The 12,878-nt window shown below is 45.8% G+C and overlaps 1 protein-coding gene across 3 annotated transcripts; it reads left to right on the plus strand.

Moving 5' to 3' along the window:
* Window positions 1-1,379: 1,379 nt before the first annotated feature.
* LOC106729085 (probable E3 ubiquitin-protein ligase makorin-1) lies at window positions 1,380-11,061 on the plus strand. 3 transcript variants are annotated; one of them, XM_032462897.1, is made up of 7 exons: window positions 1,380-5,207; window positions 5,389-5,630; window positions 7,470-7,573; window positions 7,723-7,895; window positions 8,010-8,120; window positions 10,272-10,407; window positions 10,654-11,061. In XM_032462897.1, exons 2-7 carry the CDS (start codon window positions 5,555-5,557, stop codon window positions 10,837-10,839), a joined length of 786 nt encoding a protein of 261 aa, XP_032318788.1. In that variant the 5' UTR covers window positions 1,380-5,207; window positions 5,389-5,554; the 3' UTR covers window positions 10,840-11,061. The 3 variants fall into 3 exon arrangements, with proteins under 3 accessions (XP_032318788.1, XP_032318790.1, XP_032318789.1); XM_032462899.1 differs by lacking the exon at window positions 7,470-7,573 and having other exon boundaries at window positions 5,389-5,653; XM_032462898.1 differs by lacking the exon at window positions 1,380-5,207 and having other exon boundaries at window positions 5,214-5,630.
* The last annotated feature ends 1,817 nt before the right edge of the window (window positions 11,062-12,878 follow it).

A 12,878-nucleotide genomic window follows, 5' to 3' on the forward strand; every position in this document is an offset into this window, starting at 1 on the left:
AGAAAGGGGATAAGCCATACCAAGGCTGCACAGCTGAGTCAGGGCTCACTCAGGGTCTGACCATTCAAGGCAGGGATTCCCCGCCTGCCTTTTTTTTCTTTCACTCAACAAAAGTTTCTCTGCCCAGAAATACCAAACAGCTCCCTGTGGGTGGGATCTGGCCTCTTGGTCACCTTTGTAGCCTCAACACATAGCCTGGTGCCAGGTGTTCATAAATGTTTGAATGGGAACACTTCAGTTTGAACATTACACCGTTTGAGAGTCATTCCTTTGGGTACACTAGCTCCCTAGGTCTTCCATCAGATAGATGTTCATACCTTAGCACAGATTTGTTTTGCCAACAGCTGGAAGAGATCAGTTCTCCCTGGAGTTTGGGTAAAACAGGGATAATTGTAGATCTTAGGGTCTCAGGGTGAAGTGGTTTTCCCAGGTTGGGAAGAAAGGAGGCCAGGTAGCAAGAAGAAGGCAAAAAACAAAAATAAGGTGGTGGGGTTACTAAAGATTTTTCAATTGTTTCTGGCCCTGCCCAAAGATTAGGAAGGAAGATGGCATCCTCGTCTAAGTTTAGGCCCTTGAGTTCTAAAAATCCTACTCAGGGGGCTCCTTTGGCAGACTCTGTCTCCCACTTTCCTGTACCCAACCCTGCCTTCCTCAGCCCTGGCTCTCCTCTGCACCCCCTGATCTCAGCCAACTGTCCAGTCCTGGTGACCCTGGCTCACTGCTCAAGAGTCCATGCTCCAGCCCCCTAGACACCAAGCCGCTTTTGTTGTCTCCCCAGGCTGGATTACCTATGATCTCTGCTGCTCTGTCTCTACCCCTTGGCCTCAGAAGTTGGCTTAAGAAATTCCCCAAATCCAGCTGCCCTTATCTCTGCCAAGTCAATCTTGGTTAATTAGAGAAGTATTGGGCTGAGTGAGGACACCTGGGTTATAGGGCTAGCTCGAGTCCCAGACCAGTTACTTGACCCCTCTGAGCCTCTGATTTTGAAAACAAAAAATGTCTCCTGACTTTGAAATCTTGTTTTGAAGATTAAATGAGCTAATTTGACAACTCCCTAAACAAAATGTGTTTTATTGATATGCTGAGGGTGTGTGGGTGGAGGGCTGAAACAAACAACAACAAAAACAAGTTTAAGCAATACTGGGTTAAATCAAATAGGTTCCTTTGCAGGACTTATCATAGCCTTTAATATGTTCATGTACAATAAGCAATATACAACACGACTCTAAGAAAATATAGAAGGAAGAGTTTCTCAAATCGATTGATCACAAAGCCCCTAGCCCCTTTGGCTGTGGCTCATCCCATGGGCTAAGAACCCCTGGGACATGCTGGGAGAGCTCTGTCACTGAACCTCTCAGCTTGTGACAGAGCTAGTGTAGTGGCCTCTCTAGGAAGTCCTGGAGGTCAGCCTCGTGGGTAGTCTTTAGGAAAAGCAAAGCTCTGGGGACTGGGGATAGGCGCCCTGCAAACCCTTCCTCTGAAGGTTACTGATTCCTCCCCTAGGAGATAAGAGGCTTCTCTTCTCAGGTCACCCACCCCTTTCTTGTGACTCATTTCCCTCTCACCCCACCCTCCACCCTCCCTAACTTTGGGTGTCACCTTCACCACTGATCTGGTCCCTACCCCACCCCAGCCTCTTCCTGTCTACTCCCCACTTTATAATTGGGAGCAGAAACATACCAGGCCAGCATCTTCTATAAACCTAAAAGAAATTTGAAAAACCATGTTTCCTTCCATGCTCCCAAGTTATCTAATGGTTTTCATCATATCATAAATTGTTGCAAAGCTTCCATTTCTAATATATTCTAAGTAGTCCTATTTTAAAATATAGCAATTATATTACTCTTAATTCCAAAAGAGATTTTTAAAAGATGTTTTTAGAGAAGTTACACACTAAATCAAACATTTTTTTCCCATTACTGAATCTTGCTTCTCCAAGACTGATACTTCAGGCAAGATTTCGACAAATGTGTTGAAAGCTCTCGGCCCACAAGAACTTGCCCTCAATCTTCCTGCAGGAGCTTCTCGGTTTTCCAGGCCAGGCAGTGAGAATGATTATAAGCACCATGGGGGTACTGGGCTGGGGCTGGAGTTCTGTGCAGAATCTCAATCCAAGGTATTTCAGGCTGCTTGCTTTGGGTCCTGCCAATGAACTTGCTGTGTGGACAGCTGACCAGCAATAGCAGGTGAGCAGGGTGGATTTGAATAAGTACGTTATTCTTTTGATGTATCCAGTGGCATCTAAATACCAGAGAGATTTCACATATAATGTCATCCATATAAAAATATACGTAACCAGTGCTTTCCAGTTTTACATAATTCCTTTTTCTCCTTCAATACCCATTTTACTTTGCCCACAGAATTTTATCCTAATACAAATATTTTTATTCTTAGAAGGCTTTTACTGATCACAATATTATCTATTCCTGCAACAAAAATATTTCTTAAACAGAAATTTAATTTTTGTCTAAATTTAGTTATTAGTAGTACTCAATTGATCAAAACAACGTAAATATATTATACACTTCCACAGTTAATTACTAAATAACAAAAAATTTTCTTTAGAAAATTTAGATGGGGCCATTGCTTTTTTTTCCCCTCCAAGAAAGCTCATATATCCACGAATAAGCATTACTTATTGTTAGAATAAGACAGTATTTGACATCAATTTTTTTGTTGTTTTTTTTGGGGGGAGGGGAATTAGGTTTATTTATTTGTTTGTTTTTAGAGGAGGTAGGGATTGAACCCAGGACCTTGTGCACCCAGGACCTTGCACATGCTAAACATGCACTCTACCACTTAAGCTATACCCTCTCCCCCTTCTATTTTTACTATTTATGAAGGGAAGTACTGAGAAATCTTCACATAAATAAGCAAATGGAAATGGAAGGTGATTTGTTACAGAAGGGGCACTCAATTCTTTGAATTTCTTCTGAGTTAAATGAAAAAAATGACAGTGATCTGAATTAAAATTAAAAATTACTGTTTAGGGGGAAGGGTATAGCTCAGTGGTATAGAGAGCATGCCTAGCATGCACGAGGTCCTGGGTTCAAGCCCCAGGACCTCCATTAAGTAAATAGATGAATAAACCTAATTACCTCCTCTCTGAAAAAAAAAGATTAAATAAATAAATAAATAATTTTAAAAAATTACTGTTTAGTGATCTTACATTACCCTCCTGACCCTCACATGTGCTTCTATAAAAATAACAACAATAACAGCAGCCACAATAATTATTATAAGTGCTATGCTATGTAATAGTATAATAATAATCATTGGACTAATGCGTATTACTACTGGCACCTCCTCAAAGGCCTTCCCTGACCACTCTGTCTAAAGCAGATCTCCATCCTGCCAGCCTTTTATTTCTGCCTGAGCTCTTCCCATCATCTGTGTTTGTCTTGGTTATCCATGTCCTTGTTGCAGGGCCTGGGCTGAGAGAGGCAAGTAAGGTATGTTGTGCAGGGTTGAATCTTGTCTTTATTTAAAAATTTGATATTTTGTTCATCATGGATTGTTTTTGCATAAATTTTGATCTTTTTTTAAAAAAAACACACTAAAATATTACTTCTTATTACTGAGTTTTTTTTGGCATTCCTCTGAATTTTTGTGTCCAAGGTGACAGCCTCCCATGCCTCCCCCCATTCCTGGCCCTGATTTGTTGGTTCTCTGCTTTATCACTTCAGGGAGCTCCACAGGCAACTTCCATGTCCAGGGGCTCCACGTGTTCTTACAAATGAAGGACCATGTGACTGACGGTCTGGCACCTTCACCACTTCACTCAGAGTCTCTTAGACATTCTCTGGGGGGGGAGGTGGGGACCACTCTATGGCAGAGCCCCTGTGTAGACTGGCAGTCTTTGTTCTCTTGGGACTAGAGTCCGGCCTCTGTCCCAGCCACTTCACACGTGGGCTCATTCCCCCTCTGGGCAAGGAAGCACATGACAAGAGCGCAGGTCCGCAGAGCCCTCGCTCAGGCCTGGACACCTAGTAGACTCTCAGTAAACATCTTCCCAACTCAGGCTCCTCCCACCCTGACCCTCAAATGTCCCTATAGTAGTGGTGATGACGATGATGATGTCAGCAGAGTAATAAGAACAATTAATATTTATTGAGGGCTTGCTACGTGCCAGGTACAGTCAGCCCTGAGTATCTGCGGGTTCTGTACCCCACATGGAAAATATTTGGGAGAAAAATTCCACAAAGTTCCAAAAAGCAAAACTCATATTTGCTGCATAGCAGCAAATATTTACATAGCATTTACATTGTATGAGGTATTATAAGTCATCTAGAGATGATTTCAAGTATACAGGAGGATGTACGTATGTTATCTGCAAATAATGCCATTTTATATACGGGACTTGAGCATCTGTGGATTTTGGTGTCCACAGGGGTTCTGGAGCAAATTCCGCAAGGATACCAAGGGATGACTGTACTTCTACATATACTGTCTCATTTAAGTTTTACATCACCCCGTGAAGTAGGTACTAATATTATTCCCATCTTACACATGAAGAAACTGTGGCATGGAAAAATTGTCCAAGATCATACAACCAAGAAATAGTGGTACCTGGCAGAACTAGCTATATCATTTGTGAGACCTGGCACAAAATGAAAATCAGGGCTCCTTGCTCAAAAATTTAATAATTTTAAGATGGCAACAGCAGAGCTTTAAAGCAAGTGTGGGGCTCCTGTGTGACAACACAGGCCTGTGCCCAAGGAGCCAACCCTGGTACCAGAATCTGAACTCAGAATTCTGACTCCAGAAATCACAAGCCTCTGTGTTTGGAGAAAGTCCTATGAATCCCTGTGATTTACGAGCACCTGCTTTGTGCATTGTGTGAAATCTTCAAAAGCTCTCACAACATCCCTGAGGTAACAGTGAGGTGTTGTCACCCTGATTTTTAAGAGTGAGGAAACCAAGCTTTGGGAAGTTGAGTTACCCACCCAGGGTTACCCAGAGGGGCCAGGCTTTGAACACAGGACCATCTCTGGAGCCTGTGTTCTTGTACCACACGGCCTCTTTCTATAAGGATCACTAAGGCAGGAACTAAAATGGGGCTCGGCGTGACTCAGACAATCTCTTAGGAACTTTGACCCAGAAGCCTGCCACTGGGGCTCGAGCTGCTGCTTTGCTCAAGACCGGAAGGCATCCCAAGTCTGCAGATACTTCCAGCGAGGCTTCTGCTTCCACGGAGGTCGGTGCAGGTAAGCCCCTCTTCTCCTGGAATGGGGGGCAGGCTGGGGGACTTGGGAGGGATCATCTCTGATGGGCCATGCATCCTCCCAGAGCCTCCTCTGCCTACTCAGCTCCAAGGTCTAGGCTGAGCTAGCTCTGAGCCCAGGAGGGGCCAGCCTTGTCTCCTTACCCTTTCCTTCCTCCCTACAGCTACCAGCACCCACAGCCTCCCCGCCACCTTGAGTGGGGCCGCCACCACTCAGAGCCACAGATCACCCTGCCAGGATCCCAGCTGGGGCTGACCCGCAGGGGGTCCGAGCCCACCTACCTGCCCTCTGTGGCTGTGGGTTGGGGCTGGGCCAGGGGGTATCGGGGCATGGAGCCTGGCCTGGAGGAGTTCGACAAGGCTGCGGAGGTTGGTGGCAGTTCCTGGAAGTCCCTGTTGCCATCATGTGAGTCATCAGGGGCACTGCAGGTGGGCACTAGTGGGATCTGAGACCAGGGTTCCTGCTCTGTCTCTGAGCAAGTTTCTATTTCTTTCCACCCCTCTCCCTCCTCAAGATTCCCAGGCAGAGGGGAAGTTTCCTCCGACTCTGTTGCTTTCTGTGTTCTAGAAACAGAATACTGCCCTAGAAGCAGAATACCATGGTGCCTGTGGAGTCAAACCACTTAGTTTCAAATGCTGGCTCCATCACTTAGGGGCTGTGTGGTCTTGAACAAGTCACTTAACCTCTCTGGGCCTCAATTGCCTCATCTACAAAAGGCCACTGATAATAGTACCTACCTCACAGGGTTGTGTGAGGGTGCGATGAGTTCATAGCTGTGATGTGCTTAGCACAGTACTTAGCACAGAGCAAACACTAAATGTTAGTGGGTTTTTTTTAATTATTGCTCTTATTCAGTGCTGCCCAACAGAAGTATGTCATGTATGTAATTTTTTGTAACAGCTATATTGAGATATAATTCACAAACTAAAAAATTCGCCAATTTAAAGTGTACAATTCAATGTAATACAGTGTATTCAGATTTGTACAAACATTACCGCTATTTAATTTTAGAAGCTTTTCACTACGCTGAAAAGAAACCCATTAGCAGCACCCTCTACCCCTCCCAGCCACTGGCAACCACTAAGCTACTTTCTGTCTCCATGGATTTGCCCATTCTGGACATTTCATATAACTGAAATCATACAACATATGGTCTTTTGTGAGTGGCTTCTTTTACTTAGTATAATATTATCTAGGTTTATCCATGTTGTAGCATATATAAGTACTTCATTCCCTTTTATGGCCAAATAATATCCCATTGTATGGATATATACCACATTTTGTTTTATTCATTTGGCAGTTGATGGACATTTGGGTTGTTTTTGCTTTTGGGCTTCTATGAATAAGATCACTATGAGCATTTATGTACAAGTTATTGTACAGATGTGTATTTTCATTTCTCTCTTTTTTTAAGCTGGCTAATTGGCTTTTTAAAACTTTTTTTGGGGGGGGGGAGATAATTAGGTTTATTTATTTTACTTTTTAGAGGCGGTACTAGGGATTGAACCCAGGACCTCTGCATGCTAAGCATGTACTCTAACCACTTGAGCTATACCCTCCCACCTTCATTTCCCTTGAGTATATACCCAGGAGTAGAGTTGCTGGATCATATGTTAACCCTATGTTTAATATTTTAAGGAACCACCAAACTGTTTTCCAATGTGGCTGCACCATTTTACAATTCACATATGTAATCATAAATGTTCTTATAGTCACATTAAAAAAAAAGTAAAAAGTGAGGGGAGGTTTCAGCTCAGCGGTACAGTGTGTGCTTAGCATGCATGAGGTCCTGGGTTCAATCCCCAGTACTTTCATTAAAAAAAAAATCATAAAAGTAAAAAGCAACAGGTGAAATAAATTTTAATACATTTAATTGAACTCAATATATCAAAGATTACATATCTAATATTATCATTTCAATATGTAATCAATATAAAAAGCTATTAAGGAGACATTTTTAGAGGCTTTTTGGTACTAAGCTTCAAAATCTCATGTATATTTTACACTTACAACATATGCCAGTTCAGACTAGCTCCACTTCAGGTGCCCAATAGCCACATATGGCAGGTGGCTGTCCTATTGAACAGCACAGTTCTAAATAGTTGTGTTTGAAGCTTATAATTCTGATTAGGCCTTGAGCTACTGGGGGCAGAACTTTATGCGCGAACAGAGCCTTGCAGACAGCAGATGCTCAGTAGATGCCACATGAATGAGTGAATGAATGGACCTAGTTTTTTCCAACAGCTGCTGATGGTGGCCACAGCTACTCTCAGAAGCCTCAGCCTAAGTCAGACCCTATCTGGGAGCTTCTGGCCCCACTTCAGAGCCTGGACCTTGAGGTGCAGCAGGTAGTTGAGGGGAAGGGGCAGAGGATGCCATGGTGGACCTCTGGGATGCCCAGACATGCTGGAGGAGGGTCCCTGGGGCTATATTTGGGTGGCCGTGAGTGTGTGTGTATTTGAGGGGGTATGTGCTCTAACCCTGCCCGTGGCTGCAGAGGGAGCATGACAGTCGGGACATCATGTGTGGCATCTGCATGGACAAGGTGTGGGACAAGCCAGAAGCCCAGCGGATCTTCGGCATCCTGCCCAACTGTGGCCATGCCCACTGCCTGGGCTGCCTGCGCACCTGGCGGAAGAGCCGACAGGACTTCCCGCTGGATGTCATCAAGTCAGTGTCATGCAGGGGCCAGTAGGCAGGGAAAGGCCCCAAAGAGATGTGGGCTCGGAGGCCAGCTGGTGGGCTTGAGCCTCCTCTTCTCTCACCTCCCACCCCACCTCGCAGGTCCTGTCCCCAGTGCCGTGTCCATTCCAGCTACATCATCCCCTGCAAATTCTGGGTGAGCAAGGGGCCTAAGAAGGAGCAACTCATTAGGAACTTCAAGGCTCGGACCAGGTAACCTGCAGGGGGCACATGACTCAGGTTAGGAAAGAGGGGAGGAGTCCCTAATCCATGCTGGCTAAGCCGCAGTTCCCAACCTAGGATCTCCCAAATCCTGGACATTCGGAGTGATGGAGATGGCAGGCGAGGGTGTGAGCTATTTCCACTATTTCAGAAATCCCAGTAAATAATAGTGAGTGCCTGAGACAGCAGCAGAAGAGCAAGGCCAAGTTTCCCTTCTAGCCTGGCTCAGGATCGATGCAGGGCAACTCTGGTTCTCTTAGCACAATGGGGAGCTTAGCTTGGCTTTTGTTTCTGACTTGTGTTTTTGACACAGGGAAGTAAATTGTTATGAATACACGTTGTTTGCTTAGATGATCTTTGAAAACATAGAGTCTCTGAGAAGGAGACTGAAAGGCAGCCCTCAGAGACAGGGGAAAGTTGGGTAGGTTTTAATCTCTTGGCGGGAGGGTAGACTTTATTCAAAATCTGGAATTAGCTACAATTCCTCCTCCTCCCTATCTTCCCCCTCCTCCTCCTCCTTCTTTTTTTTTTTTTTTCAAATAGAGGTATTGGGGATTGAACCCAGGACCTTATGCATGCTAAGCATGTGCTCTACCACTGAGCTATACAACCCCACCCCCCAGTTCCAGGTTCTTAATTCTACCTTTCCAAAGGGTTTATTATATTTGACATATACAAAGTATAGTTGGATAAAAGGTGGGATAAAGAAGATTGGTCTCTTCCTGTGAGACATTCAACCTTGTTGGGAAGACACTTGGATTGTGCCTGTGACTGTAATAGCTGCATTAACAAAGTTACTGAGAACAAAATGTGGGGCGAGTCTCACAGAGCAGGGAGAGCTGGGTGTTGGAGGAGGAGTAGGGGCTCCTCAGGAGGAGAAAACTGAGAGCACCCCAGGTAGAGAGGTTGAAGTGGGGAAATCCTGCAGCTGGGGTACGGTGGGGAGCCTTCCGAAGTTTTCTGGGCCAGAGGGGAGTACCCAGGCCCGGGTGTGATAGGAGACAATGACATGGAGCGTTCATCCTGGATGACAGACTGCGCGTCATAAACGCCATGATGTAGGGTCTCTTACTGCCCCCACCTGCAAAAGGAGAAACTAGAGCCTGGTCTGTGGGACTTCAGGGCAGAAGTGGGCTTTGAACCCAGGCATTCTGACTCCTAGCATGTACTAGAAGGAATGGTGGGGAGGATATTGACTTGAGAGGAAGTAGGGCCAGACTGGGTAGCCAACTGACCATGAGGCTGAAAGGAAAATTTAAGATGACTAATGTCTGCAGCATAGGTGGACACAGGTCTGGTAGTGTCACATGAGGGTGGGTGAGGGAGGCTGATGGGGAATTTGGACAGTGTGGGGTTTTTGAAGGCTATCTGGATGGAGGGGTTCCTAATGCTAGTTTTGGTCAAATGGTAGGAGGAGGAAGAGGAAGAGATAGCCATTTAGAGGAGGCTCCCAGCTTGGTGGTCAGTGGGGTCCTGCATTCATGCTGGGATGGCAGGAAGTGGGAAAGACTCAACTGTTTTGGAGTCAAGCAGAGAACTGACGCAGAAAAAGGCTATAAATACGTGCTTTGTCTTTTCTTCTCTCTCGCCCATCTTTCTGTGCAGGCAAAAACTGGTCCTACTTAAGCAGATCACAAATTGCCCACAAACCTCTCCTGTAATCTAACCTTTCACAGAGTGAAATTTGAAATTTCAGAAATGGGAAACTTCTCAATGAATTTCATTAGCTAGCAATTACCTAATCATAAGACCATCCCTCAGAACAGCACATTGTTCTTACTTGGTTACAGAGACACATTGCAGGGTGATCTGCTATTCCCCCCTCCTTTGGCGGTATCATTGAAACTTAGTTCAGAAAGGGAAAGGAGATTCCTAGGGTCACTACTGTCCCAAACAGAGACTGTGTAGGATTTGTAAGAAAGGCAGGCACCCCTTAAGACACTTTACTGCCATCTGCTGGGAAATAGTTGTAATAGGTGTAACATCTACACTTGTCTCTGATGCTAGTGGTGCCGGCACAGATGTGGTGCCTTTGTGCTGTGTACAACCTACCCAACCTTACATATCAGCCTTGAGGGTCCCTTGTTTTGGGGGCAACTGGGCTTGAAGGTGATGGTCTTCTCTCCTTTTGCCCTCTCATAGCCAGATTCGATGCCGGTTCTTCATACGGGGGAATGGCCGCTGCCCCTTTCAGGCTGACTGCATTTACCTGCACCAGCTCCCAGATAAGGCCCTGACCTCTGATCCTCCCTGGACCAAGAGTATGCAACTGGCCTCTGTGAGTGAGGTGGTATCAGCAGGGATATGGGGTGGGGGAAGCTGCTGGTCATGGTTTATAATATGTCTCTGATAAATGTAAAACCTGTGTATGATGGCCATGACATTAATGGTGCCTGCTTAGATGTGGGACTTTTATGCTATGTACAACCCACACAACCTCCTGTGTCAGCCTTGATTCCCTTGTACTTGGCACAACTGGAATTGAAGCTGATGGGTTTTCACTGATTTCTTTCTTTACTCCCAGGTGGTGGGCACAACAGCGTACCTAGGGGGCACTGGAACCAGAGGAGGAAGTGTTCTTCATGGACTGTGCCCTGGCCATGGCCTTCTGGGGTTCAGAACTCCCACTGGACCCCAACAGTTCTTACCACTGCCTCCTGTAACCAGGATCAACATGTGGGGGATGGGGCCGAGGGGCAGGGGTTGCTAGGTGGTAGGTCTTTTCCCTTTTTGGGCTTGGTGGGGGGTGAAAGTAGCAAGCCCTCCACCCCCATGAACCGCAGCAGTGACACAGTTGGGGAACATGGGGATGAGAGAGGGCTTTTGGAAAGAGGAAGGGTTCTCACCTTCTTGCCGGGGACTTGGTTTTTAACTTTGCTCTTTTGTAGACAAATTCTGAAAGAAAACCAATAAAATGCTGCCTAAGCCATCACTGCTGGTGTCTGAAGAGTGTCTGCTCATAGCCCAGGTGCCCTCCCACCCCAGTCGAGAGTTGCTTCTGCAGTCTGTTGCAGTATCATTCATCATTTAACCTCTGGAAAACTTCACATTATGCTTCTAAGAGAATGAGAGCAGAAAGGGCAAAGAACATTTTAGGTATTGTATAAATAGTAAAAATGTCATGGATTCCATGCAAAGGTCTCCAGGATTCCCCCAGGGTTCTTGAACCACGCTTAGAACTTTCCTCCCTACTCTCCTTCTCCTTTGCTAGAATGTAAACCTTGATGGGCATGAGCCAGAGACACCACTGAGTAAAACTGAGGGGGGCAGGGCATTGAAAGCTGTTTAGCATTCTTGGCCCTGCCTACTACTTCTCAGGGCCTCCCCCCACCTCGCCCCGGGCCCTAACAGCATTTGAAGACCAGCATTTGGTCATTTGAAGACCAAAAACATCTATGAGGTTAGAACTGCTCACCTGAGATAGAGGTGCTTGGAAGAAACTTCTTTCCTACCATTTTGGCCTTTGCAAAGCAGGCATTATCGAAGAAATAATGCTTAGTCTTTTTCAACAGCTCCCTTGAAATCATTTTGGAAAAAAATAAAAATTTGGGTGCTAATGGAAATCAGATGCAGCTCAAAATATGCCTGTGGCGGTGGGGAGGGTATAGCTCAAATGGTACAGCGCATGCTTAGCATACACAAGGTCCGGGGTTCAATCCCCAGTACCTCCTTTGAATAAATAAGTAAACCTAATTACTAGCCCCCCAATATATATCTGTGGTTTCCCAGACTATTCAGAATGAAAGACAGATTCCACTCTCTGACCTCAAGGTGGTATAAGACCTGGTTTGGTTCTCTCTCTGATCTTATCTCCTGTTACTTCCTAGCAACTGCACTCTGCTCCAACCATGCTTCTGCCCCAGAGCCTTTGCATTTGCTGTTCCCTCACAGACCGCTACCTTATCTCCTTCAGGTTTTGCCTGACTACCTATATAAAACTACCTCACTCTATCTCCCTTCCCTAGTCTATTCTTCTTGAAAGCACTTACCACAAACAAGCATCCTGTTGTTTACTTATTTAGTTGTCTGTCTCTGCTTGAGTGTCAGCAACAATGAGCGCAAGGGTCTCTATTGTGTTCCCTGTATCCCGAGTCATAAGGTGCTCAGTACAGATTTACTCAGTGGATGCGTATGTGGCAGCAGAAGCTGGGAGGATGAGAAATACAAGCTGGCACGCAAAATAGGGTTTATGGGATGCTGTGGGGCTCTTCTCCCCTCTCCCTGTCCTATTCCTGTCCTCTGCAGTGACCCCTCCCTTCCCTGAAAGACTGCTTCCTCCACTTCCTTAACTGAAACTCTGGAGGTGGAGGCACTCTTGGCCCCTTATGAACAACCAGAGCAAGGCCGCTCCTAGGTCTTTGGGAGGAAGTTCACAGTAAGGCCTTTGGCCATATAGATGGCGTTAGGTTTTGCTGAGACTCCATTCTCAGGTATACTGGTTCAACAAATATTTCTGCATGATGGCAGTTGATGGCCTGTGGAAGAGGTGATGCTACGGTGAGGTGGAAAATTATGATCAAATCCTATGGCAAAGCCCATGATCTACAAGCAACATAGACATCAGCTAAAATTAAACGATCCTGAAGTACAATAGGATTCCTGACATCCATTCTGCCCTCTGCCGCCCGGCCCACCCTCTTGAGCGGTGGAGGAAGGAAGGCGGTTAGGGTCAGCAGCGGAGCAGCCAAAGACCCGCCCCTCCACCAAGCCCCACCCCCCAGCAATCTCTTGCATGACCCCGCCCACCAA

Source organism: Camelus ferus, chromosome 20 (assembly GCF_009834535.1).
Source record: "Camelus ferus isolate YT-003-E chromosome 20, BCGSAC_Cfer_1.0, whole genome shotgun sequence".
Classification (NCBI taxonomy): Eukaryota; Metazoa; Chordata; class Mammalia; order Artiodactyla; family Camelidae; genus Camelus; species Camelus ferus.